Source organism: Aphelocoma coerulescens, unplaced genomic scaffold (assembly GCF_041296385.1).
Source record: "Aphelocoma coerulescens isolate FSJ_1873_10779 unplaced genomic scaffold, UR_Acoe_1.0 HiC_scaffold_233, whole genome shotgun sequence".
NCBI classification, from domain to species: Eukaryota; Metazoa; Chordata; class Aves; order Passeriformes; family Corvidae; genus Aphelocoma; species Aphelocoma coerulescens.
Window position 1 is genome coordinate 137886 of NW_027183579.1, and position 26811 is coordinate 164696.

Here is a 26811-nt window from a genome sequence, read left to right on the forward strand (position 1 = left end):
CCCTAAACCACCCAAATCCACTCTGGGACCCTAAACCACCATGGGACCCCAAAATCCACCCCTAAACCACCCCAAATCCACCACTAAACCACCCTGGGACCCAGATCCACCCTGGGACCCCAAATCCACCAAATCCACCCCAAATCCGCCCCTAAACCACCCCAAATCCACCCTGGGACCCCAAAATCCACCTGGAATCTCCCCAAATCCCCTCTGGGACCCCCAAATCCCCCCTGGGACCCCCGAATCCCCCCTGAATTCCCCCCCAAATCCCCCTGGGACCCCCAAATCTCCCCAAATTCCTCCCAAATCCCCCCTGGGACCCCTGAATTCCCCCCAGATTCTCCCCAACTCCCCTGTGTGACCCCCAAATTCCCCCTGGGACCCCCAAATTTCCCCCAAATCCCCCCTGGGACCTCCTGAATCCCCCTGAATTCTCCCCAGATCCCCCCTGGGACCCCCAAATCCCTCCCGGGACCCCCCGAATTCCCCCTGGGACCCCCAAATGCCCCCAAATTCCCCCCAAATTCTCCCCAAATCCCCCGTGTGACTCCCAAAGTCCCCCCAGATCCCCCCTGGGACCCCCGAATTCTCCCCAAATTCTCCCCAAATCCCCCCTGGGACCCCCAAATTCCCCCCGGGACCCCCCAAATCCCCCAGATCCCCCCTGTGGCCCCCTAATTCCCCCCAAATCCCCCCAAATTCCCCTCAAATCCCCCCCGAGACCCCCGAATCCCCCCTGGGACCCCGCAAATCCCCCCTGGGACCCCCAAATTCCCTGAATTCCCCCCAAATCCCCCCTGGGACCCCCGGAATTCCCCCGAAATCCCCCCTGGGAGCCCCGAATTCCCCCCAAATTCTCCCCAACTCCCCCGTGTGACCCCCAAATCCTCCCTAAACCCCCCCTGTGGCCCCCGAATCCCCCCTGGGACTCCCAGATTCCCCCTAAATTACCCCTGGGACCCCCGAATCCCCCCTGGGACCCCCAAATCCCCCCGAATTCCCCCCGAATTCCCCCCAAATCCCCCGTGTGACTCCCAAAGTCCCCCCAGATCCCCCCTGTGGCCCCGTAATTCCCCCCTGGGACCCCCCAAATTCCCCTCAAATCCACCTCAAGGCCCCCGAATCCCCCCTGGGACTCCTGAATCCCCCCTGGGACCCCCAAATTCTCCCCAAAGTCCCCCCAGATCCCCCCTGTGGCCCCCTAATTCCCCCCAAATCCCCCCAAATTCCCCTCAAATCCCCCCTGGGACCCCCGAATCTCCCCAAAGTTCCCCCAAATCCCCCCTGGGACCCCCAGAATTCCCCCCAACTCCCCCGTGTGACCCCCAAATCCTCCCTAAACCCCCCCTGTGGCCCCCGAATCCCCCCTGGGACTCCCAGATTCCCCCTAAATTACCCCTGGGACCCCCAAATCCCCCCGAATTCCCCCCGAATTCCCCCCAAATCCCCCGTGTGACTCCCAAAGTCCCCCCAGATCCCCCCTGTGGCCCCGTAATTCCCCCCTGGGACCCCCCAAATTCCCCTCAAATCCACCTCAAGGCCCCCGAATCCCCCCTGGGACTCCTGAATCCCCCCTGGGACCCCCAAATTCTCCCCAAAGTCCCCCCAGATCCCCCCTGTGGCCCCCTAATTCCCCCCAAATCCCCCCAAATTCCCCTCAAATCCCCCCTGGGACCCCCGAATCTCCCCAAAGTTCCCCCAAATCCCCCCTGGGACCCCCAGAATTCCCCCCAACTCCCCCGTGTGACCCCCAAATCCTCCCTAAACCCCCCCTGTGGCCCCCGAATCCCCCCTGGGACTCCCAGATTCCCCCTAAATTACCCCTGGGACCCCCAAATCCCCCCGAATTCCCCCCGAATTCCCCCCAAATCCCCCGTGTGACTCCCAAAGTCCCCCCAGATCCCCCCTGTGGCCCCGTAATTCCCCCCTGGGACCCCCCAAATTCCCCTCAAATCCACCTCAAGGCCCCCAAATCCCCCCCGGGACCCCCCAGATCCCCCCTGGGACCCCCTAATTCTCCCCAAATCCCCCCAAATCCCACCTGGGACTCCTGAATCCCCCCTGGGACCCCCAAATTCTCCCCAGAGTCCCCCCAGATCCCCCCTGTGGCCCCCTAATTCCCCCCAAATCCCCCCAAATTCCCCTCAAATCCCCCCTGGGACCCCCCGAATCCCCCCTGGGACCCCGCAAATCCCCCCTGGGACCCCCAAATTCCCTGAATTCCCCCCAAATCCCCCCTGGGACCCCCGAATCTCCCCAAAGTTCCCCCAAATCCCCCCTGGGACCCCCGGAATTCCCCCCAACTCCTCCGTGTGACCCCCAAATCCTCCCTAAACCCCCCCTGTGGCCCCCGAATCCCCCCTGGGACTCCCAGATTCCCCCTAAATTACCCCTGGGACCCCCAAATCCCCCCTGGGACCCCCAAATCGCCCCGAATTCCCCCCGAATTCCCCCCAAATCCCCCGTGTGACTCCCAAAGTCCCCCCAGATCCCCCCTGTGGCCCCGTAATTCCCCCCTGGGACCCCCCAAATTCCCCTCAAATCCACCTCAAGGCCCCCGAATCCCCCCCGGGACCCCCCGAATCCCCCCCGGGACCCCCCGAATCCCCCCCAATCCCCCCAAATCCCCCCGTGCAGGGCCAAGGCGCAGGAGCTGCACTCCTGGATCCAGCAGCTCGAGTCCGACAAGTTCGACCTCATGGAGAAACTGCGGCGCCAGCGCTACGAGGTGGGGGCACCCCCAGCGCCCCCAGACCCAAATCCGGGGACCCCCACAGCCCCCAGACCCAAATCGGGGGGGCCTTGGACACCCCCCAAAGCCCCCAGACGCAAATTCGGGGAGCTCTGGGACCCCCAGAGCCCCCAGACCCCAAATTCGGGGAGCTCCAGGACCCCTGAAACCCCCAGACCCAAATTCAGGGGGCTCTGGGACCCCCAAAGCCCCCAGACCCAAATCTGGGGGAGGCCAGACCCCCAGAGCCCCCAGACCCAAATTCGGGGAGCCCTGGGACCCCCACAGCCCCCAGACCCCAAATTCGGGGAGCTCCAGGACCCCTGAAACCCCCAGACCCAAATTCAGGGGGCTCTGGGACCCCCAAAGCCCCCAGACCCAAATTCAGGGGGCCCTGGGATCCCCACAGCCCCCAGACCCAAATCCGGGGAGCCCTGAAACCCCCAGACCCAAATTCAGGGAGCCCTGGGACCCCCAGAGCCCCCAGACCCAAATTCGGGGAGCTCTGGGACCCCTGAAACCCCAAGACCCCAAATTTGGGGAGCCCTGGGATCCCCACAGCCCCCAGACCCAAATTCAGGGACCCCCAGAGCCCCAGAGCCCCCAGACCCAAATCTGGGGGGGCCTGGGACCCCCACAGCCCCCAGACCCCAAATTGGGGGGCTCCAGGACCCCCAAATCCCCCAGACCCAAATTCAGGGACCCCCCAAATCCCCCAGACCCCAAATTCGGGGGGCTCCGGGACCCCCAAACCCCCCCGGGCCCCATTTTGGGGGTCTCTGCCCCCCCCCCCCCCAAAGCCCCCAGACCCATTTCGGGGGTGTCCGGGAGGATTTTGGGGTGCGGGGGTGGGGGGAGGGGGCGTCACAAATTTTGGGGTCCCCCCGGGCCTCACCGCAGCCCCTCCCCCCCCAGATCAACGTCCTGTACAACCGCATCAGCCACGCCCAGAAATTGTAAATTTGGGGGGGCTCGGGGGGGCCTGGGGGGCCCTGGGGGCTTTTGGGGGGGTCCTGGGGGAGTTTTGGGTGATTTTTGGGGCTCCCTGGGTGTTTCTGGGGGGTCCTGGGTGCTTTTTGGGGGGTCCTGGGGGGTTTTTGGGGTGTTTTTGGGGGTCCCTGGGTGGTTTTTGGGGCTCTCTGGGTGGTTTTTGGGGGTTTTTGGGGGGGTCCTAAGGGGTTTTTGGGGTTTTTTGGGGCTCCCTGGGTGCTTTTTGGGTGATTTTGGGGGGTCCTGGGGGATTTTTGGGTGGTTTTGGGGGGGTCCCTGGGTGATTTTGGGGGGTCCTGGGGGTTTTTTGGGGTGTTTTTGGGTCTCCCTGGGTGGTTTTTGGGGTGGTTTTGGGGGGTCCCTGGGAGGTTTTGGGGGGTCCTGGGGGCTCCCTGGGTGTTTTTTGGGTGTTTTTGGGGGGTCCTAAGGGGTTTTGGGGGGTTTTTGGGGCTCCCTGGGTGTTTCTGGGGGGTCCTGGGTGATTTTGGGGGGTCCTGGGTGCTTTTTGGGTGATTTTGGGGGGTCCCTGGGTGTTTTTTGGGTGGTTTTGGGGGTGTCCTGGGGGGTTTTTTGGGGCTCTCTGGGGGTTTTTTGGTTGTTTTTGGGGGGGCCGTAAGGGGTTTTTGGGGGTTTTTGGGGTTCCCTGGGTGGTTTTGGGGGGTCCTGGGGGGTTTTTGGGTGATTTTGGGGGGTCCTGGGGGGTTTTTGGGTGGTTTTGGGTCTCCCTGGGTGTTTTGGGGGTGTTTTGGGGGGGGTCCTGGGGGGTTTTTTGGGGCTCCCTGGGGGTTTTTGGGGGGTTTTGGGGTTCCCTGGGTGCTTTTTGGGGTGGTTTTGGGGGGTCCCTGTGTGGTTTTGGGGGGTCCTGGGGGGTCCTAAGGGGTTTTTGGGGGGTTTTTGGGGCTCTCTGGGTGTTCTTTGGGGCTCCCTGGGTGCTTTTTGGGTGGTCTTGGGTGGTTTTTGGGTGATTTTGGGGGGGGTCCTAAGAGGTTTTTGGGTGTTTTGGGGGCTCCCTGGGTGGTTTTGGGGGGTCCCTGGGTGGTTTTGGGTGATTTTTGGGGGGTCCCTGGGTGCTTTTTAGGTGTTTTTGGGGGGTCCCTGGATGGTTTTGGGGGTCCCTGGGTGTTTTTGGGGGGTTCCTGGGTGTTTTTCGGTTGTTTCTGGGGGGTCCCTGGGTGTTTTTGGGGGTCCCTGGGTGTTTTTGGGTGTTTCCGGGGGGTCCCTGGGTGCTTTTTAGGTGTTTTTGGGGGGTCCCTGGGTGTTTTTGGGTGTTTCTGGGGGGTCCCTGGGTGTTTTTGGGGCTCCCTGGGTGTTTTTGGGTGTTTTTGGGGGGGTCCCTGGGTGCTTTTTAGGTGTTTTTTGGGGGTCCCTGGGTGGTTTTTGGGTGTTTTTGGGGGGTCCCTGGGTGGTTTTTGGGTGATTTTTGGGGGGTCCCTGGGTGGTTTTTGGGTGGTTTTGGGGGTCCCTGGGTGTTTTTTGGGTGTTTCTGGGGGGGTCCCGAGAGCTCTCTCGGCACTCCGGGGGGGGGGTGCGGGGGGGTCCCACCGCGCCCCTCCCCCACAGCAAGAAGGTGGCCAAGGGCCGCGTGGGCGGGCGCTGGAAGTGACCCCGCCCCCTCTGACGTCACGGGCCGCGCGTCACGCCAATAAATTGCGTCACCGGCACTCAAACCGCGCGTCACGTCCGCCTTTCCCGTCGTGCCCCGCGCCGCGTCCCCGCCGTTACCATGGCGACCACGCCCCCGCGCTTCCGGCCCCGCCCCCCCCCCCCCCCCTTGCGGCGGCGGCGGCGGCGGCGGCGGCCCCGGAGCGGCCCCGGAGCGGCCCCGGAGCGGCGGCCCCGCCATGGCGGCGGCGGCGGCGGCGGCGGCGGCCCGGGAGCGGCGGCGGGAGCAGCTGCGGCGCTGGGAGGAGGCGGCGGCGGCGGCTCCGGCCCCTCAGGAGGCCCGGCCGGGGCCGCCGCGGGTGCGCTTCGAGCGGGCGGCCGAGTTCCGCGCCGTGTGCGCAGGCGCAGAGCTGGCCGAGGCGCGCGCCATGGTGATGGCGCCCGAGGGCGGGGGGCGCGCGCTGCTGGGCGGGGCCAACGCCGACGGCATCAGCGCGCTGCACCAGGTGGGCGGGGCCTGGGGGAAGGGGCGGGGCCTGAGGGGAAAGGGGCGGGGCCTGAGGGGAAAGGGGCGGGGCCAACGCCGACGGCATCAGCGCGCTGCACCAGGTGGGCGGGGCCTGGGGGAAAGGGGCGGGGCCTGAGGGGAAGGGGCGGGGCTTGATGAGAGGGGGCGGGGCCAACGCCGACGGCATCAGCGCGCTGCACCAGGTGGGCGGGGCCTGGGGGAAAGGGGCGGGGCCTGAGGGGAAAGGGGCGGGGCTTGTGGAGAGGGGGCGGGCCCAACGCCGACGTCATCAGCGCGCTGCACCAGGTGGGTGGGGCCTGTGGGAAAGGGGCGGGGCTTGGGAAAAAGGGGCGGGGCTTGTGGAGAGGGGGCGGGGCCAACGCCGACGGCATCAGCGCGCTGCACCAGGTGGGCGGGGCCTGGGGGAAAGGGGCGGGGCCTGAGGGGAAGGGGCGGGGCCTGAGGTGAAAGGGGGCGGGGCCAACGCCGACGGCATCAGCGCGCTGCACCAGGTGGGCGGGGCTTGGGGGAAAGGGGGCGGGACTTGGGGAAAGGGGTGGGGCCTGAGGGGAAGGGGCGGGGCTTAGTGGGGAAAGGGGCGGGGCCAACGCCGACGGCATCAGCGCGCTGCACCAGGTGGGCGGGGCCTGAGGGGAAGGGGCGGGGCCTGAGGAGAAAGGGGCGGGGCTTGGGGAGGGGGCGGGGCCAGTGCCGACAGCACCAGCGCGCTGCACCAGGTGGGCGGGGCCCAAGGGGAAAGGGGCGGGGCCTGAGGGAAAGGGGGCGGGGCGTGAGGAGAAAGGGGCGGGGCTTGAGGAGAAAGGGGCGGGGTCTGAGGAGAAAGGGGCGTGGCCTGGGGAAGGGGCGGGGCCTGAGGGGAAAGGGGGCGGGGCCAGCGGGAAGATAATTAGGGGCCTGCAGGAAAAGGGGCGGGGCGTGGGGAAAGGGGGCGTGGTCTGCGCTAAGATAATCAGGGGGTGGCAGGGCGTGGTGAGAAAAGGGGGCGTGGCCAGCAGGATGATAATGGGGCTGTGGGAAGGGGGCGGGGCCTGAGGGATGATATTTAGGGGGCTGCACCGCGGGGGCGGGGCCTGGTGGGGAAGGGGGCGGGGCCAATGGAGCGCCACGAGGGCTTTGAAATGGAGGCGGGGCCTGAAGGGGGGCGTGGCCTGCGAGGAGGGCGGGGGTGGGTGGAGCTTCTGTGTGAGTGACAGCTCTGGCAGCGGGGGCGTGGCCGGGGGCGGGGCTTGAGGCGGAGTGGGCGGAGCTTGGGGGTCTCAATAGGGCCCTGAGGGGGTCTCAGGGGGGGGGACGGGGCCTGGGGGTCCCTTTGGGGGGGGGGGAGGGGTCGCAGAGGTCACTGGGCGTCCCCTGGGGGTCCCTTTGGGGAGGGGGGAGGGGTCCCAGTGGTCACTGGGTGTCCCCTGGGGGTCCCCGGGGGTCCCCACCGGCGTCCCCGGCGCGGCCAGGCCTGCATCGATGAGAACATGGAGGTGGTGCAGTTCCTGGTGGAGAGCGGCGCCGACGTCAACCAGGCCGACAACGAGGGCTGGACCCCCCTGCACGTGGCCGCCGCCTGCGGCTGCCGCCACATCGCCCAGTGAGAGCCCCGAAACAGCCCCGAAACAGCCCAAAAATACCCCAGGAACAGCCCAGAAACAGCCCAGGAACAGCCCAAAAAACACCCCAAAAACACCCCTTAGATACCCCAAAAACACCCCAAAAAACACCCCAAAAACCACTCCAGAAACTCCCCAGGACCTCCCCAGGAACACCTCAAAAACCACCCCAAAATCACCCCAAAAACTCCCCAAAAACACCCCTTAGATACCCCAGAAGCACCCCAAAAACACCCCAGAAACAGCCTAAAACACCCCAAAAAACACCCGGAAACACCTGAAAAACACCCCAAAAATACCCCCCAGAAACACCCCTGAGATACCCCAAAACCGGCCCTGGGACACCAAAACGGCCAAATCCGCCCCGAAAACCTCCCAAAACACCCAAAAACCTCCTGGAACACCCCAAAATCGCCCAAAACACCCAAAAACATCCTGAAACACCAAAAAACCTCCTGGAACACCCCAAAATCGCCCGAAACACCCCAAAATTGCCTGAAACACCCCAAAATTGCCCGAAACACCCCAAAATCACCCGAAACACCCCAAAATTGCCTGAAACACCCAAAAATTGCCCGAAACACCCTAAAATTGTCTGAAACACCCCAAAATCGCCCGAAACACCCCAAAATTGCCTGAAACACCCCAAAATTGCCCGAAACACCCCAAAACCTCCCGGAGCAGCCCGGCCCCACCAGGGACATCCCCGACCCAGCTCAAAGCGGCCCAAAGTGCCCCGAGCCCACCCCCAGAGCCCCGGCTGGGCTGAGCCGAGCCGGGCCTAGCTGAGCTGAGCTGAGCCGGGCCTAGCTGAGCCGGGCCTAGCCGAGCTGAGCCGGGCCTAGCTGAGCTGAGCTGAGCCGGGCCTAGCTGAGCCGGGCCTAGCCGAGCTGAGCCTAGCTGGACCAAGCCGGGTCGAGCCAGGCCTAACCGAGCTGAGCTGAGCCAGGCCTAGCCAGGCCCAGCCGAGCCCAGCTGAGCCCAGCCAGGCCCGGCCAAGCCCAGCCAGGCCGAGCCAGGCCCAGCCCAGCCCAGGCAGGCCCGGCCCGGCCTAGGCAGGCCCGGCACTAACCGGGGCCCTCGCAGGTACCTGCTGGAGCACGGCGCCGACGCCGCCGCCGTCACGAGCGACCTGGAGCTGCCGCTGGAGGTGGCCGAGGACGAGGCCCTGGAGGAGCTGCTGAGGGCGGAGCTGGAGCGCAGGGGTGGGCGGGGCCTCCCGGGGGGTGGGCGGGGCCTCCCGGGGGGTGGGCGGGGCCTGCAGGGGGTGGGCGGGGCCTGCGGGGGTGGGCGGGGCCTGCAGGGTGGTGGGCGGGACCTCCCGGGGTGGGCGGGGCCTGCAGGGGGTGGGCGGGGCATGTGGGGTGTGGGCGGGGCCCGTGGAGGATGGGCGGGGTCTGGGAAAGTGGGCGGGGCCTGCGGGGGTGGGCGGGGCTTTTTGTGGGAGGGTGGGCGGGGTCTGAGGAGGGAGTGGGCGGGGCCCGGGTGGAAATGGGGCGGGGCCCGAGGCTTTGTGGGCGGGGCTTCCGTGGGAGTGGGCGGGGCTGTGGGGGTGGGCGTGGCCTGGGCGGTTGGTGGGTGGGGCTTTGGGCGGGTGGGCGGGGCCTGTGTGAGAGTGGGCGTGGTTTGTGAGGTGGGCGGGGGCGGGTACTTGGTGGGCGGTGTTTGGGGTGGGCGTGGCCTAAGCGGTTGGTGGGTGTGGCCTGGGGAAGGTGGGCGGGCCCCTGGGGGTGGGCGGGGCTTCTGACAAGGGGCGGGGCTTGCGGGCGTGGGCGGGGCCTGCGGGGGAGAGAGAGTGGCTGGAGGAGGGGCCAGGGGTGGCCGGGCATGGCCAGGGCACGGCCAGGGGGGGTCAGGGCCCATCCAGGGTGGTCAGGGCCCATTCGGGGGTGGTCAGTGCCCGGCTGGACGGTCCGTGCCCTGCCCAGGGGGGGTCAGTGCCCAGGGGTGGTCAGTGCCCATCCAGGGGTGGTCAGTGCCCAGGGGGGGTCAATGCCCAGGGGCAGTCAGTGCCCATCTAGGGGCAGTCAGTGCCCGGCCGGACAGTCCGTGCCCATGCCCGGGGGGGTCAGTGCCCATCTAGGGGTGGTCAGTGCCCGGCCAGACAGTTTGTGCCATGCCCAGGGGGGGTCAGTGCCCAGGGGGGTCAGTGCCCATCTAGGGGCAGTCAGTGCCCGGCCGGACAGTCCGTGCCCATGCCCGGGGGGGTCAGTGCCCATCTCGGGGTGGTCAGTGCCCGGCCAGACAGTTTGTGCCATGCCCAGGGGGGGTCAGTGCCCAGGGGGGTCAGTGCCCACCCAGGGCGGTCAGTGCCCGGCCGGACAGTCCGTGCCATGCCCGGGGGGGTCAGTGCCCACCCAGAGCGGTCAGTGCCCGGCCGGACAGTCCGTGCCATGCCCAGGGGTGGACGTGGCGGCGGCCAAGCGCGCCGAGGAGGAGCGGATGCTGCGGGACACGCGCCTCTGGCTGGACTCGGGCCAGCTCCGCGACTGCCCGCACCCGGCCACCGGGGCCAGCGCCCTGCACGTGGCGGCCGCCAAGGGCTACATCGAGGTCATGAGGTCACACGGGGCAACTGCGGGGCCGTTCGGGGCCATCGGGGGGCACGGGGGGCTGGGGGGGGCATTGGGGGCTGGGGGGGCATTGGGGTCTGGGGTGGACATTGGGGGCTGGGGGGGCACGGGGGGCTGGGGTGGACATTGGGGGCTGGGGGGGCACGGGGGGCTGGGGTGGACATTGGGGGCTGGGGGGGCATTGGGGTCTGGGGTGGACATTGGGGGCTGGGGGGGCATTGGGGTCTGGGTGGGCATTGGGGGCTGGGGGGGCATTGGGGTCTGGGGTGGACATTGGGGGCTGGGGGGGCATTGGGGTCTGGGTGGGCATTGGGGTTGGGGTGGACATTGGGGTCTGGGGTGGACATTGGGGGCTGGGGTGGGCATTGGGGTCTGGGGGGTCACAGGGGTCTGGGGTGGACATTGGGGTCTCGGGCTTGAACTGCCCCCAGTGGGGTTTTAACCGAGCCAATGGGGTCGGGGTCTCCCCGGGCATTTTGGGGTCTCCCTGACAGGTTCGGGGTCTCCCTGGGTGTTTTGGGGTCACGTGATGGGTTTGGGGTCTCCCTGGGCATTTTGGGGTGACCCTGACGGGTTTGGGGTCTCTCTGGGTGTTTTGGGGTCACCCTGACTGGTTCGGGGTCTCCCTGGGCATTTTGGGGTCACCTGGCGGGTTCAGGGTCTCCGGGGCGTTTTGGGGTCACCTGACGGGTTTGGGGGTGTCCGGGCTGGCCCCAGGCTGCTGCTGGCCGCGGGCTACGACCCCGACGTGCGGGACAAGGACGGCTGGACCCCGCTGCACGCGGCCGCGCACTGGGGGGTGGAGGAGGCCTGCAGGGTGCTGGCCGAGCACCTGTGTGACATGAGCCCCCAAAACAACGTGGTGAGTTATGGGGGCACTTATGGGTCAGTTATGGGTCAGTTATGGGTCAGTTATGGGGTCAGTTATGGGTTAGTTATGGGTCAGTTATGGGGCACTTATGGGTCAGTTATGGGTCAGTTATGGGGTCAGTTATGGGGTCAGTTATGGGTCAGTTACGGGTCAGTTATGGGTCAGTTATGGGTCAGTTATGGGTCAGTTATGGGGTCAGTTATGGGTCAGTTATGGGGTCAGGGCTCCCTGCAGGGTGCTGGCGGAGCACCTGTGTGACATGAGCCCCCAAAACAATGTGGTGAGTTATGGGGGCACTTATGGGTCAGTTATGGGTCAGTTATGGGTCAGTTATGGGGTCAGTTATGGGTCAGTTATGGGGTCAGGGCTCCCTGCAGGGTGCTGGCGGAGCACCTGTGTGACATGAGCCCCCAAAACAACGTGGTGAGTTATGGGGCACTTATGGGTCAGTTATGGGGTCAGTTATGGGTTAGTTATGGGTCAGTTATGGGTCAGTTATGGGTCAGTTATGGGGTCAGTTATGGGTCAGTTATGGGTCAGTTATGGGGCACTTATGGGTCAGTTATGGGGTCAGTTATGGGTCAGTTATGGGTCAGTTATGGGTCAGTTATGGGGTCAGGGGTCCCTGCAGGGTGCTGGCCGAGCACCTGTGTGACATGAGCCCCCAAAATAACATGGTGAGGGTTACTTATGAGTCAGTTATGGGTCAGTTATGGGTTAGTTATGGGTCAGTTATGGGTCAGTTATGGGTCAGTTATGGGGTCAGTTATGGGTCAGTTATGGGTCAGTTATGGGGCACTTATGGGTCAGTTATGGGTCAGTTATGGGTCAGTTATGGGTCAGTTATGGGTCAGTTATGGGTCAGTTATGGGGTCAGTTATGGGTCAGTTATGGGTCAGTTATGGGTCAGTTATGGGTCAATTATGGGGTCAGTTATGGGTTAGTTATGGGTCAGTTATGGGGTCAGTTATGGGTCAGTTATGGGGTCAGTTATGGGTTAGTTATGGGTCAGTTATGGGGTCAGTTGTGGGTCAGTTATGGGGTCAGTTATGGGTTAGTTATGGGTCAGTTATGGGGTCAGTTGTGGGTCAGTTATGGGGTCAGTTATGGGTCAGTTATGGGTCAGTTATGGGTCAGTTATGGGGTCAGTTATGGGGTCAGTTATGGGTCAGTTATGGGGTCAGTTATGGGTCAGTTATGGGTCAGTTATGGGTCAGTTATGGGGTCAGTTATGGGGTCAGTTATGGGTCAGTTATGGGGTCAGTTATGGGTCAGTTATGGGTCAGTTATGGGGTCAGGGCTCCCTGCAGGGTGCTGGTGGAGCACCTGTGTGACATGAGCCCCCAAAATAACGTGGTGAGGGTTACTTATGGGTCAGTTATGGGTCAGTTATGGGGTCAGGGGGTGTCTGTGGGGTCAGTTATGGGGTCAGGGGGTGTCTATGGGGTCAGGGGTGTCTATGGGGTCAGTTATGGGTCAGTTATGGGGTCAGGGGTGTCTATGGGGTCAGTTACGGGGTTGCAGGGGTTTATGGGGTCAGGGGTGTCTATGGGGTCAGTTATGGGGTCATGGGGTGTCTATGGGGTCAGGGGTGTCTATGGGGTCAGTTATGGGTCAGTTATGGGGTCAGGGGGTGTCTATGGGGTCATTGGGGTTTATGGGGTCCCCTCCGTGTCCCCCCCCAGGGGCAGCGCCCCTGTGACCTGGCGGACGAGGAGACCCTGCCCCTGCTGGAGGAGCTGCAGCGGCGCCAGCACCACGTGAGACCCCCAAAAACCCCCCCGGGGACCCCCAAAATCTGCTCTGGGACCCCAAAAAACCCCCCCGGGACCCCCCAAATCTGCTCTGGGACCCCAAAAAACCCCCTGGGGACCCCCAAAATCTGCTGTGGGACCCCAAAAACCCCCCCGGGACCCCCAAAATCTGCTCTGGGACCCCAAAAACCCCCCCGGGACCCCCCAAATCTGCTCTGGGACCCCAAAAAACCCCCCCGGGACCCCCAAAATCTGCTCTGGGACCCCAAAAAAACCCCCTCGGGACCCCCCAAATCTGCTCTGGGACCCCAAAAACCCCCCCCGGGACCCCCAAAATCTGCTCTGGGACCCCAAAAACCCCCCCGGGACCCCCCAAAATCTGCTCTGGGACCCCAAAAACCCCCCCGGGACCCCCAAAATCTGCTCTGGGACCCCAAAAAAACCCCCTCGGGACCCCCCAAATCTGCTCTGGGACCCCAAAAAACCCCCCCCGGGACCCCCCAAATCTGCTCTGGGACCCCAAAAAAACCCCCTGGGGACCCCCAAAATCTGCTGTGGGACCCCAAAAACCCCCCCGGGACCCCCAAAATCTGCTGTGGGACCCCAAAAACCCCCCCGGGACCCCCAAAATCTCCCCAAATCCCCCCCCGGGACCCCCAAATCCCCCCCGGAGCCCCCTCCCCCCATTTTGGGGGTCCCCGAACCGGCTCTGGGGGGGTCCTGACCGCCCCTCCCCCCCCCAGCTCCGCAGCCAGAAGGACCCGGGGGCCCCTCCCCCCCCCCCGGCGCCGGACCCCGACGGAGCCCCCCCAGCCCCGGGGGGGGGCAAGCACCGACGGTGAGACCCAGGAACCCCAAAAAACCCCGAAAACCGCCCCAAAACCGGCCCCGGGAACCCCAAAAACACCTCCAGGAACCCCAAAAAACCCCCAAAACTGCACCAAAACCCCCCCCGGAACCCCAAAAACCACCCCAAACCCCCCCCCGGGACCCCAAAAACCCCCCCGGGAACCCCAAAAACCCTGAAAACTGCCCCAAAAATGGCCCCGGGAACCCCAAAAACACCTCCGGGAACCCCAAAAACCCCGAAACTGCACCAAAAATGGCCCCGGGAACCCCAAAAACACCTCCGGGAACCCCAAAAACCCCGAAACTGCACCAAAAGCGGCCCCGGGAACCCCAAAAACCCCCAAAACCGCCCCAAAATTCCCCCGGGAACCCCAAAAACCCCCGAAACTGCACCAAAACCCCCCGGGAACCCCAAAAACCCCGAAAACCACCCTAAAATCCCCCCTGGGAACCCCAAAAACCACCCCAGAACCCCCACGGGAACCCCAAAAACCTCCCCAAAAAACCCCAAAACTGCCCCAAACCCCCACGGGAACCCCAAAAACCCCAAAAAACCTCCCCAAAAAACCCCAAAACTGCCCCAAAATCCCCCTGGGAACCCCAAAAACGCCTCCGGGAAGCCCAAAAAAACCCAAAAACCCCCTCGGGAGCCCCAAAAACCCCAAAACCACCCCAAAAACGCCTCCAGGAACCCCAAAAAATCCCTAAAAACCGTCTCGGGAACCCCAGAAATCCCCGGTTTTCCCCCAAATCCCCATTTTTCCCCCCAAATCCCCGTTTTTGCCCAAAATCCCAGTTTTTCTCCCCAGAAGCTCCGTTATCCCCCCCAGTTCCCCGTTTTTGCCCAAAATCCGGTTTTTCTCCCCAGAAGCTCCGTTTATCCCCCCAATTCCCTGTTTTTGCCCAAAATCACGGTTTTTCTCCCCAGAAGCTCCGTTATCCCCCCCAGTTCCCCGTTTTTTCCCAAAATCGCCCTTTTTCGCCCCAGAAGCTCCATTTTTGCCCAAAATCGCCCTTTTTCTCCCCAGAAGCTCCGTTATCCCCCCAATTCCCCGTTTTTTCCCAAAATCGCCCTTTTTCACCCCAGAAGCTCCGTTTATCCCCCCAGTTCCCCGTTTTTGCCCAAAATCGCCCTTTTTCACCCCAGAAGCTCCATTTTTGCCCAAAATCCCGGTTTTTCACCCCAGAAGCTCCGTTTATCCCCCCAGTTCCCTGTTTTTGCCCAAAATCGCCCTTTTTCACCCCAGAAGCTCCATTTTTGCCCAAAATCCCGGTTTTTCTCCCCAGAAGCTCCGTGTGCCGCCGCAGCTCCCGGGAGAAGCTCCGGCTGCAGGCCCGGGACCGGGTGGGGGAGGGGCCGCGGCCGCCCCCCCTGAGCCCCCCGGGGGGGGGAGGGGAGCCCAGCAGCGACGAGGGGGGGGAGGAGAGCGACGGGGACCCCCCCCCCGCGGGGTGAGGGCGCCGCTTTGGGGCCAAAAACCGGGGTTTTGGGCAAAAAGGGGGGTTTGTGGGGGGAAAGGGGGAATTTGGGAAAAGGGGGGAATTTGGGGAAAAAGGGGGGTTTGGGGGAAAAACAGGAATTTGGGGGGAAAACGGGGATTTTGGGGAAAAAGGGGGATTTTGGGAAAAGGGGTTTGGGGGAAAAAATGGGGATTTGGGGGGAGAAAAAATGGGATTTTGGGAAAAAGGGGGATTTTGGGAAAAGGGGGATTTTGGGGGAAAAAAGGGGGGATTTTGGGGAAAAGGGGGTTTGGGGGAAAACAAGGATTTTGGGGTAAAAAGGGGGATTTGGGGGAAAAGGGGGGTTGGGGGGAAAAGGGGGATTTTGGGGGGCTCCAGGGGGGATTTCGGGAGGGGTCTGTGGATGGGGGAGGGGTCTCGATGGGGGAGGGGTCTCGATGGGGGAGGGGTCTCTCACTGCCCTCCCCTCCCCCCCCCAGACCCCCCCGAGGCTCCGCCCCCCAACGGCCCCTCCCCCCCGGCGCGGGTAAGGCCCCTCCCCCTCCCTCCCTGGCGGGGAAAAAGGGGCGGGGCCTCGGCCCGGCCCCGCCCCCACCCGCCCCCCCAGCCCCCCCCCCCCCGGGGGTCTCTGCAGGTCCGGCTCCCTGGGGGCGTGGCCCGGCCCCGCCCAGGCCCCGCCCCCCGCCCAGGCCCCGCCCCCCGTGCGCCGCTCCGCCTCCTCCCCGCGCCTGCAGGCCCCGCCCGCGGTGAGGCCCCGCCCCCCTCCGCCTGAGCCCCGCCCCTCCCCCCAACGAGCCGCGCCCCCTCCCCCTCCCCCCTCCCTCCATCACCGCCCCTTTTCCCCTCCCCCATGCAGGTTTCGGACCCTCCCGGCCGCCCCTCCCCCCCCCCAGCGCCCCCCCGAGGTGAGTCGGGGGTGGGGGGAGGGGAGGGGCTGAAGGGGGAGGGGCCAGAAGGGGGAGGGGCAAAAAGGGGGAGGGGCTAAAAGGGGAGGGGTGAAAAGGGGAGGGGTCAAAGGGGAGGGGCTAAAAGGGGGAGGGTCTGACACTGCCGCCCCTCCCCCCCCCAGCCCCCCTCCCCCCCGCCCAGCCCGGAGCCCCCCAGGACCCCCCCGAGCCGCGGGTGCGCAGGTGAGACCCCTCCCCCACCCCCCAGGGGGTCCCGAATCCCCCCAGACCCCCCTGGGACCCCCCCTGGGGAGCCCCCAAATCCCCCCAAAATCCCCCAAATCCCCCCAAATCCCCCCAAACCCCCCCAAATCCCCCCACCCCCCCCAGGCCGTTCCAGCCCCCGGCCCGGGACGAGGAGTCGGAGTCGCAGCGCAAGGCCCGGAGCCGCCTGATGCGGCAGGCGCGGAGAGCCACGCAGGTGCGCCCCGAAACCGCCCGGAATCGCCCCGAAACCGCCCCAAAACCGCCCCTGAAAGTGCCCCAAAACCGCCCGGAATCGCCCCAAAACCGGCCCTGAAAGTGCCCCAAAATCGCCCCAAAACTGCCCCGAAACCGCCCCTGAAAGTGCCCCAAAACTGCCCGGAATCGCCCCAAAACCGCCCCTGAAACTGCCCCGAAATCACCCCAAAACCGCCCCAAAACCACCCCTGATAGTGCCCCAAAATCACCCCAAAACCGCCCCGAAACCGCCCCTGAAAGTGCCCCAAAATCGCCCCAAAACCGCCCCGAAACCGCCCCTGAAAGTGCCCCAAAATCACCCCAAAACCGCCCCGAAACCGCCCCTGAAAGTGCCCCGAAACCGCCCGGAATCGCCCCGAAACTGCCCCGAAACCGCCCCTGAAACTGCCCCAAAACCGCCCGGAATCGCCCCAAAATCACCCCAAAACCGCCCCGAAACTGCCCCTTAAAGTGCCCCAAAATCACCCCCGGAATCGCCCCAAAACCGCCCCAAAACCGCCTGGAATCGCCCCGAAATCCGCCCCGAAATCCGCCCCTGAAACTGCCCGAAAATCGCCCCTGAAACCACCCTGAAAGTGCCCCAAAATCACCCCCAAAACCGCCCCTGAAAGTGCCCCAAAATCACCCCAAAACTGCCCTGAAATCACCCCTGAAACTGCCCTGAAATAGACCCAAAACCGCCCCTGAAACTGCCCCAAAATCACCCCCAAAACCGCCCCAAAACCGCCCGGAATCGCCCCAAAACCGCCCCAAAACTGCCCTGAAATCGCCCCGAAACTGCTCCGAAATCGCCCCAAAAACTTGAGACACCCAAAAACCGCCCCTGAACCACCCAGAGGCTGCCAAATCCCCCCAAAATCCCCCCAAAATCCCCCCAAAATCCCCCCAAATCGCCCAAATCCCACCCAAAATCCCCCCAAATTCCCAAAATTCCCCCAAAATCCCCCCAAATCCCCAAATTCACCCCAATCCCCTCCAAACCTTCCCATGGCCCTTCAGAAAGTCCCAAATCCCCTGAGTGACCCCGAGTGACCCTGAGTGACCCCTGGGTGACCCCTGGGTGACCCCTGAGTGACCCCTGAGTGACCCCGGAGTGACCCCAAGTGACCCCGAGTGACCCCCAAGTGACCCCTGAGTGACCCCTGAGTGACCCCTGAGTGACCCCAAGTGACCCCGAGTGACCCCCAAGTGACCCGAGTGATCCTGAGTGACCCCTGAGTGACCCCTGAGTGACCCTGACCCCTGAGTGACCCCTGAGTGACCCTGAGTGACCCCTGAGTGACCCTGACCCCAAGTGACCCGAGTGACCCCTGAGTGACCCCTGACCCCTGGGTGACCCCTGACCCCCGAGTGACCCCGAGTGACGCCAAGTGACCCCTGGGTGACCCCTGACCCCTGGGTGACCCCTGACCCCCGAGTGACCCCTGAGTGACCCCGAGTGACCCCTGAGTGACCCCTGACCCCTGGGTGACCCCTGAGTGACCCCTGACCCCCGAGTGACCCCGAGTGACCCCTGACCCCTGGGTGACCCCTGAGTGACCCCTGACCCCCGAGTGACCCCGAGTGACCCCTGACCCCTGTGTGACCCCTGGGTGACCCCTGACCCCCGAGTGACCCCGGCCCCGCCCAGGGCGTGACCCTGACGGAGCTGAGGGCAGCGGAGCAGGGGATTGGCCGAGCCGCCGAGGGGCGTGGCCAGGAGCAGCCAATCAGGGACGAGGGGAGGCGCGACCCGGCCGTGAGACTTTTTGGGGAGGGGTCCTGGGGGGGTCCTGGGGGGGTTTTGGGGGATTTTGGGGGGGGTTTGGGAGGATCTGGGGGGCCCTTGGGAAAATTTGGGGGTCCTGGGGGGGTCCTGGGGGAAATTTGGGGGATTTTGGGGGGAATTTGGGGGATTTTGGGGGGGTTTGGGAGGGTCTGGGGGGCCCTTGGGGGGTTTTGGGGGTCCCTGAGGGGGTCCTGGGGGGGAATTTGGGGGATTTTAGGAGGGTCTCGGGGCCCCTCGGGGGAATTTGGGGGTCCCGGAGCAGTTTCGAGGAGGTTTCGGGGTCTCAGGAAGGTCCTGGGGGGGTTTTGGAGGTCCTGGGGGGGTTTTGGGGGTCCTGAGGGGCTTTTGGGGGTCCTGGAGGGGTTTTGGGGGTCCCTGAGGGGCTTTTGGGGGTCCCTGAGGGGCTTTTGGGGGTCCCTGTGGGTCTCCCCCTTTCCTCACCGCCCCCTCCCCCACCCCAGGACCCTCCCCGGCTCCCCGCCCCCCCCCGCGCCGGTGACCAAAGGTGGGTGACCCCTCCCCCATTTCCCCTCCCCCTCCCCAAATCCTCCCCTCCCCCCCCCATCAGGACCCCCCCCAATTGAATTTGGGGGGTCCTGGGGGGGGGGGTCCCGACCCCTCCCCCCAAAACCGCTTTGGGTCCCTCAGGGCCGGAGCCGCCGCAGCCCCCGGGGGGGCGGAGCCTGTCCCAGGTGAGGGGGGGGGGTCGGGGGGAGGGGTGGGGGAGGGGGGGGACCCCAAAACACCCGCAGGACCCCCCCCAACCTCTGTGCCCCTCCCCCACCCAGGGCTCAGAGAGCGACGGGCCCGAGGACGCCCCTCCCCCACCCAGGTATTGGGGGGCTGGGGGGGGGTTTGGGGGGTCCTGGGGAGCTTTGGGGGGGGGGGGCTGGGGGGGATTTGGGGGGGTCCGAGGGGTGCTGGGATGATTTGGGGAGCTCTGGCGGGGTCTCAGGAGGGTCTGGGGGTGATTTGGGGGGGGGGTCGCAGCCCCCCCTAACGCCCCTCCCCCCTCCCCCACAGCCGTGCCCCTCCCCCCCCCCAACGGCCTCCGGCCCCCCCCCGGCCCCGCCCTTCGATTACCAACAGGTGAGGCCTTTTTTGGGGGGGGGTGGGGGCGGATTTTGGGGGGGGGGTCCGCCCCCAGGTCGGGGCACAGCTGGAGCCCCTCCCCCCCGCGCGCCCCCCTCCCCCAGCTGTTCCAGGAGCTTTGGGTGGAAAACGAGCGGATTCGGGAGCAGCTGCAGGAGGCGGAGCTGGCGCTGACCCAGAGCCGGCTGGAGCTCGAGAGGGTCACTCAGGTCAGGGGTCACTCAGGGCTCGGTGGTCACTGGCCGGAGGGTCACGCGTGCCCCCCCAAACACGCGGGACCCCCCTTTTTGCCCCCCCCACCAGCGGCAGGAGCGCAGCGCGGAGCGTCCGGCCCGGCTGGAGCTGGAGAGATTCGTGAGTGACCCCCAGGAAAACACCCCGGGACCCCCAGAACCCCACCAAGACCCTTCGCACTCAGCGCCGTTTCCTCCTCGCGCTTCCTGACGTTTTCCCCCCTCACGTTTCCCTTTTCCCCTCACGTTTCCCCCCCTTTTTACCCCTCACGCTTCCCGCCCTTTCCTCCCCTCACCTTTCTCTTTTCTCCCCTCACATTTCCCTCCCTTTTCTCTCCTCACCTTTCCCACTCTTTTTGTTCCCCCTCACGTTTCTCACCCTTTTCTACCCTTATGTTTCTCACTCTTTTCCCCCCTCACCTTTCCCTCCCTTTTCCCCCCTCACGCTTCCCGCCCTTTCCTCCCCTCACACTTCCCGCTCTTCTTCCCCCTCACCTTTCCCTCCCTTTTCCCCATTTCCCACCCTTTTTCCCTTCAAATTTCTTATCCTTTTCCCCCCTCACGTTTCCCTTCCTTTTCCCCCCTCACCTTTCCCACTCTTCTTCCCCCTCACGTTTCCCTCCCTTTTTGTCGTCCCTCACGTTTCCCGCCCTTTTCTTCCCTCACCTTTCCCGCTTTTTCCCCCTCCCGTTTCCCACCCTTTTACTCCCTCACGCTTCCTTCCCTTTTCCCCATTTTCACCCTTTTTCCCTTCAAATTTCTTATCCTTTTCCCCTCACATTTCCCTTCCTTTTCCCCCCTCACCTTTCCCACTCTTTTTCCCCCTCACGTTTCCCTCCCTTTTTGTCCCCCCTCACATTTCCCGCCCTTTTCTCCCCTCACAATTCCCGCTCTTTTTCCCCCCTCACATTTCCCTCCCTTTTACTCCCTCACGCTTCCTTCCCTTTTCCCCATTTCCCACCCTTTTTCCCTTCAAATTTCTTATCCTTTTCCCCCCTCACCTTTCCCTCCCTTTTCTCCCCTCACTTTTCTCTTTTCTCCCCTCACGTTTCCCGCCCTTTTTTCCCCTCACGATTCCCTCCCTTTTTGTCCCCCCTCACATTTCCCTCCCTTTTCCCCTCCCCTTTCCTTCCCTTTTCCCCCCTCACGTTTCCCGCCCTTTTCCCCCCTCCCCTTTCCCGCCCTTTTCCCCCCTCACCATTTCCTGCCATTTTTCCCTTCTCATTTTGCCATTTTTTTCCCCAAACCCCTCCCCTCACGTTCTCCCCCCTCTGTGCCCCCCAGGAGCGCCGGGCGCTGGAGCTGAAGGCGGCTGAGCTGGAGGAGGAGCTGAAGGTGAACTTGGGGAGGAAGGTTGAGACCCCCCCCAACGCCTCCCCAAATTCCGGAGGGGTCTTCGGAGGTTTGGGGCGGTTTTGGGGGAAACCTTTGACCCACCTGGACCCTCCCAGGCTCTCTCGGACCTCCGGGCCGACAACCAGAGGCTCAAGGATGAGAACGCGGCGCTGATCAGGGTCATCAGCAAACTCTCCAAGTGACCCCCCCGGGACCCCTCAGGGGGACCCAGAACCCCCCCCAGGACCCCCCCAAATCCCCCCAAATCCCCTCCCCCCATATGGGGGCGGAGCCAAACGTGCTGAGGGCGTGGCCAAAAGGAGCGGGCGGGGCCGATGCCGTGGGGGGCGTGGCCAAAAGGGGGCGTGGCCAATTTCGTTGCACTGACGTGGAAGCGGCCAAAGGGGGCGTGGCCAAAAGGGGGGCGTGGTCTGCGAGCACCAGGCCCCGCCCCCACCTCTCCCCGCATGCCAATCACTCACCGTTCGTCCAATCAGAGCGCGGGCCTGGGGCGGGGCCTCGCCGCGCCCCGCCCATTCCCCCCCACCCTGCCCCTCCCCCCCCCGTGCAAATATTTTTGTGGGAAAAAAAAAAGGAAAAAAAAAAAAAAGGAAAATGATTAAAAAAAGGAGAAGTGTGGGGGAGGGGCACAGACGAGGTGTGAGTTTTTTATATAAATATATTTATGGAGCTCTGTGGGTACAAATTCCCCTCCCCCACCCCTGCCCCACCCCCACCCCAGCCCCTCCCCCACCCACCCACCACTCTGGCCCCGCTTTTTTTTTTTTTTTTGTCCTTTTCTGGTTTTTTTTTGTTGTTTTTTGGGTTTTTTTTTTCCTTCTTTATTCTGTCCAAAAAAAGGTTAAAAAAGAGAGAAGGGGGTGGGGGGCGGGGGGGGGGGAGGGGGGAAGGGGGGAGGGGCGACTTTTACCTGCAAAGAGACGTGGGGGGAGGGGGCGGGCGGGGGAAGGGGTTCGAGGAGGGGGGGGGGAGGGGAGCGGGTGGGGGATGGGGGGAGGTGGAAATAAATTAAATACGAACCAAAAAAAGGGGGATTTGAGCAGCGCAAAGACCCAGGGGAGGAGGAGGAGGAGCGGCGGCGGCGGCGGCGGAGTCCCCGAGCCCCCCCCCCGGGGCGGTTGTGGGGCGCAGGGGGGGCCCCCCGAGTCTGATGTGGGGCTGGAATTCCAAGAAGGAAGGGGGGGGGGAAGGATGGGGGGGGGGGGGGCTCCGTGTGCGGGTCCCGGGGGGGCCTCTCCGTGGCGTTGAGGCTCCGTGTGGGGCGGGGCCGCGGGCTGGGGGTCTCTCCTCCGTGGGTCTCTCCTCCGTGGGGCGGGCGGGGGTCTCTCCGTGGGGCGGCGGCGCCGGGGGGGGGGGACGAGACCTCGGCAGCAGGAAGAAGAGAGAGAAACTGAGGCACGGTTAAAAATCGGGGGGGTGGGGTGGGGGGAGGACGGGACCCTCTGCCCCCCAAGCAGAGGCCCTGCCCCACACACAGGTCCGAGCTCTGCCCCACAAGTCCCACCCTCGATCCCCTCCCCTGATCGCTGCTGAGGGGGGAAGAGAAGTTATGGGGCAGCGGGGAGGGCGGCGGCGGCTCGGTCAGTGGGGCGGCTCCGGGCCCCACAAGTCGCCCCCTCCCCACCCCAAATCCCCCGGCGGTGGCTGCTGAGGGGCAAGAGGTGGTTATGGGGCAGCTCCGGGCCCCACAAGTCGCTCCCCCACCCCAAGTTCCCCCCGCGGTGGCTGCTGAGGGGCGAGAGAACGCCGTGGGGCGGGCGTGGGGCGGCTCCGGGCCCCACAAGTCGCTCCCCGGCCCGGGGGAGCAGGGAGGAGGAGGTGGCCGGGGCTCGGTGTGGGTCAGATGTGGGGCAGGGCCGCCAGGCTCTGCCGGCAGTCGATGGCGCCGCGGTCGGGCCCGGTGAAGGTGAGGGGCAGCCCCCCCAGGAAGCGGCGGCGCTCGGGGGGCTCCAGCCCCATAAGTGGGCCCAGCTGGGCCGTCGGCAGCGCCGGGCGGTAGCTGGGGAGAGAAGGAGGTCAGGGCGGGGGCCGGGGGCACCCGGGGGGCACCCGCGGCCCCCAAAGGACAGGGGGAGGGGGCTCAGCCCCACGGAACGGGGAGCGGCCCCACGGCGGTGGGGCTCAGCCCCACGGAAAGGGGTTCGACCCCACGGGGAGGGACGCGGCCCCACATCGGGTGGGGCTCAGCCCCACGGAGGGGTTGTGGCCCCGCAGTGAGAGGCTCAGCCCCGTATCGGAGGGCTCAGCCCCATAGAAAGGGGTGGGACCCCATAATGGGGGGCTCAGCCCCATAGAAAGGGGTGGGACCCCATAATGGAGGGCTCAGCCCCATAGAAAGGGGTGCGACCCCATAATGGGGGGCTCAGCCCCATAGAAAGGGGTGCGACCCCATAATGGGGGGCTCAGCCCCATAGAAAGGGGTGGGACCCCACAGAGAGGGGTGAGGCCCTGTACCAGAGAGCTCAGCCCCACAGTGAGGGACCCAGCCCCATAGACGGGGAGCCAGCCCCACATCGGGGGGTTCAGCCCCATATTTGGGGAGCCAGCCCCATAAACGGGGAGCCAGCCCCACATCGGGGGGTTCAGCCCCATATTTGGGGAGCCAGCCCCATAAACGGGGTCTCAGCCCCACATCAGGGGTTCAGCCCCACAGAAGGGGGGGGTGACCCCACAGGGCTCGGGCGGGGCAGTCAGTGGGGCACAGCCCCCTAAGTATGGGGGGGTCACAGCCCTGTTAAGGGGGGACACGGCCCCATAGGGCTGAAGTGACCCCCTAAGTGGGGGCTCAGCAGGACCCCCGCCCCAATGTGGGGCAGAAACGGGGGTTCCACAGCCCCAGTGTGGGGCACAAATAAGGGGGGGACTGCCCTGCTCTGGGCCCCATGTGGGGCAGCGCGGGGGGTTCCTCCACCCCACATATGGGGCAGAACCGGGGTTCATATGGGGCACACTGGGGTTCCTCCACCCCACATTGTGGGGCACACCGGGGTCCCTCCACCCCACATATGGGGCAGAACCGGGGCTCATATGGGGCACACCGGGGTCCCTCCACCCCATATGGGGCACACCGGGGTCCCTCCACCCCCTATATGGGGCACACTGGGGTCCCTCCACCCCACATACGGGGCACACCAGGGTCCCTCCACCCCATATGGGGCACACCGGGGTCCCTCCACCCCATATGGGGCACACCGGGGTCCCTCCACCCCCTATATGGGGCACACTGGGGTCCCTCCACCCCACATGTGGGGCACACCAAGGTCCCTCCACCCCACATATGGGGCACACCGGGGTCCCTCCACCCCATATGGGGCACACTGGGGTCCCTCCACCCCACATACGGGGCACACCAGGGTCCCTCCACCCCATATGGGGCACACCAGGGTCCCTCCACCCCATATGGGGCACACCAGGGTCCCTCCACCCCATACAGGGCACACCGGGGTCCCTCCACCCCATACGGGGCAGAACCGGGGTCCCCTCCCCACACAAGGACCCCGGCGCTCCCCTGCCCATCCGTGGGGTCCCCCCCACAAACGCCCCCCATAAACCGGGGGGGTCCCTGGCCCCGGCCCGGCCCCGTGGGGCGGAACCCCCCCGGCCCCCGACTCACCTGCGCCCCCCGCCCCGCGCCCCCCACGCGCCCCCGGCCCCACCTACGCCTTGAGGATGGCGCGCAGGGCCCGGCGCCGCTCGCGCTCGGCGAAGAGGTCGATGAGGCGCGGGCCCATGGCCGGGGCCGAGCCGTGCAGGCGGAAGAAGCGGCTGTAGAGCCCCAGAGCCCAGGCGGCCCTGAGGGCCAGCGCGTGAGCCACGGCCGGGTCCGAGCGCAGCGCCGGCGGCAGCAGCGCCAGCTCCGTGGTCAGCTCTGGGGGCACGGGGGGGCACGGGTCAGTGGGGTGGGCATTGGGGTCAGTGGGGACAGCAGCGCCAGCTCCGTGGTCAGCTCTGGGGGCACAGGGGGCAGTGGGGTCAGTGGGGTGGGCATTGGGGTCAGTGGGGACAGTGGGGGCAGTGGGGTGGGCATTGGGGTCAGTGGGGACAGTGGGGTGGGCATTGGGGTCAGTGGGGGCAGTGCGGTGGGCATTGGGGTCAGTGGGGGCAGTGGGGGCAGCAGCGCCAGCTCAGTGGTCAGCTCTGGGGGCACAGGGGGGCACGGGTCAGTGGGGTGGGCATTGGGGTCAGTGGGGTGGGCATTGGGGTCAGTGGGGTGGGCACTGGGGTCAGTGGGGGCACTGGGGGCAGCAGCGCCAGCTCCGTGGTCAGCTCTGGGGGCACAGGGGGGCACAGGTCAGTGGGGTCAGTGGGGTGGGCATTGGGGTCAGTGGGGTCAGTGGGGGCAGCAGCGCCAGCTCCGTGGTCAGCTCTGGGGGGCACGGGGGGGCATGGGTCAGTGGGGTGGGCATTGGGGTCAGTGGGGTGGGCATTGGGGTCAGTGGGGACAGCAGCGCCAGCTCCGTGGTCAGCTCTGGGGGCACAGGGGGGCACGGGTCAGTGGGGGCAGTGGGGTGGGCATTGGGGTCAGTGTGGGCACTGGGGACAGCAGCGCCAGCTCCGTGGTCAGCTCTGGGGGCACAGGGGGGCATGGGTCAGGGGGGTCAGTGGGGGCAGTGGGGTGGGCACTGGGGCAGCAGCGCCAGCTCCGTGGTCAGCTCTGGGGGCACAGGGGGCAGTGGGGTCAGTGGGGTGGGCATTGGGGTCAGTGGGAGCAGTGGGGTGGGCATTGGGGTCAGCGGGGGCACTGGGGGCAGCAGCGCCAGCTCCGTGGTCAGCTCTGGGGGCACAGGGGGGCATGGGTCAGTGGGGTCAGTGGGGTGGGCATTGGGGTCAGTGGGGACAGTGGGGTGGGCATTGGGGTCAGTGGGGGCACTGGGGACAGCAGCACCAGCTCCGTGGTCAGCTCTGGGGGCACGGGGGGCAGTGGGGTCAGTGGGGTGGGCATTGGGGTCAGTGGGGACAGTGGGGTGGGCATTGGGGTCAGTGGGGTCAGTGGGGTGGGCATTGGGGTCAGTGGGGCACTGGGGGCAGCAGCGCCAGCTCCGTGGTCAGCTCTGGGGGCACGGGGGGGCATGGGTCAGTGGGGTGGGCATTGGGGTCAGTGGGGACAGTGGGGTGGGCATTGGGGTCAGTGGGGTCAGTGGGGGCAGCAGCGCCAGCTCAGTGGTCAGCTCTGGGGGCACAGGGGGGGCACGGGTCAGTGGGGTGGGCACTGGGGTCAGTGGGGTCAGTGGGGTGGGCATTGGGGTCAGTGGGGTGGGCATTGGGGTCAGTGGGGACAGCAGCGCCAGCTCCGTGGTCAGCTCTGGGGGCACAGGGGGGCACGGGTCAGTGGGGTGGGCACTGGGGTCAGTGGGGTCAGTGGGGTGGGCATTGGGGTCAGTGGGGTCAGTGGGGTGGGCACTGGGGGGGCAGTGTGGGCACTGGGGGCAGCAGCGCCAGCTCAGTGGTCAGCTCTGGGGGCACGGGGGGCAGTGGGGTCAGTGGGGTGGGCATTGGGGTCAGTGGGGACAGTGGGGTGGGCATTGGGGTCAGTGGGGTCAGTGGGGGCAGCAGCGCCAGCTCAGTGGTCAGCTCTGGGGGCACAGGGGGCACGGGTCAGTGGGGTGGGCATTGGGGTCAGTGGGGGCAGTGGGGTGGGCATTGGGGTCAGTGGGGTCAGTGGGGACAGCAGCGCCAGCTCCGTGGTCAGCTCTGGGGGCACAGGGGGGCACGGGTCAGTGGGGGCAGTGGGGTGGGCATTGGGGTCAGTGGGGCACTGGGGGCAGCAGCGCCAGCTCCGTGGTCAGCTCTGGGGGGCACGGGGGGGCATGGGTCAGTGGGGTGGGCACTGGGGTCAGTGGGGTCAGTGGGGTGGGCACTGCGGGGTCAGTGGGGGCAGCGGCGGCAGCAGCGCCAGCTCCATGGTCAGCTCTGGGGGGCACAGGGGGCAGTGGGGTCAGTGGGGTGGGCATTGGGGTCAGTGGGGGCAGTGGGGTGGGCACTGGGGGGGCAG

The 26811-nt window shown here is 65.8% G+C and overlaps 2 protein-coding genes and 2 long non-coding RNA genes across 4 annotated transcripts in view; 3 read left to right on the plus strand and 1 right to left on the minus strand.

The window, feature by feature from the left end:
- The first annotated feature begins 2641 nt into the window (after positions 1 to 2641).
- LOC138101283 (uncharacterized) lies at positions 2642 to 5376 on the plus strand. The gene is made up of 3 exons (XR_011147072.1): positions 2642 to 2731; positions 3650 to 3690; positions 5285 to 5376. It is a non-coding gene; the product is annotated as an uncharacterized lncRNA (long non-coding RNA).
- Positions 5377 to 5565: 189 nt separating this feature from the next.
- On the plus strand, positions 5566 to 14956 carry LOC138101291 (protein phosphatase 1 regulatory subunit 12C-like). Its single transcript, XM_068999120.1, has 8 exons — positions 5566 to 5832; positions 7304 to 7434; positions 8540 to 8658; positions 9855 to 10014; positions 10744 to 10888; positions 12583 to 12657; positions 13395 to 13489; positions 14788 to 14956. The coding sequence occupies exons 1-8, from the start codon at positions 5566 to 5568 to the stop codon at positions 14954 to 14956; spliced, it is 1161 nt and encodes a 386-aa protein (XP_068855221.1).
- A 1093-nt stretch (positions 14957 to 16049) lies between these two features.
- LOC138101300 (uncharacterized) lies at positions 16050 to 18629 on the plus strand. Its single transcript, XR_011147074.1, has 4 exons — positions 16050 to 16091; positions 16239 to 16329; positions 18001 to 18108; positions 18600 to 18629. It is a non-coding gene; the product is annotated as an uncharacterized lncRNA (long non-coding RNA).
- A 3551-nt stretch (positions 18630 to 22180) lies between these two features.
- The window catches only part of U2AF2 (U2 small nuclear RNA auxiliary factor 2), a 21190-nt gene continuing 16559 nt past the window's right edge, over positions 22181 to 26811 (minus strand). Inside the window, 3 exon segments of the mRNA XM_068999121.1 lie at positions 22181 to 22818; positions 24480 to 24767; positions 25443 to 25593. Coding sequence (XP_068855222.1) covers positions 22659 to 22818; positions 24480 to 24767; positions 25443 to 25593 — 599 coding nt within the window. The 3' untranslated portion in view covers positions 22181 to 22658.

What these genes read in the sequence shown, in the direction of transcription:
- LOC138101291 (XM_068999120.1), top strand. Translation starts at nt 5,566, where the DNA reads ATGGCGGCGGCGGCGGCGGCGGCGGCGGCCCGGGAGCGGCGGCGGGAG. An exon ending in GGCTGCCGCCACATCGCCCA is followed by an intron (nt 7,435 to 8,539) that starts GTGAGAGCCCCG and finishes GGGCCCTCGCAG; the next exon opens with GTACCTGCTGGAGCACGGCG. An exon ending in TGCAGCGGCGCCAGCACCAC is followed by an intron (nt 12,658 to 13,394) that starts GTGAGACCCCCA and finishes TCCCCCCCCCAG; the next exon opens with CTCCGCAGCCAGAAGGACCC.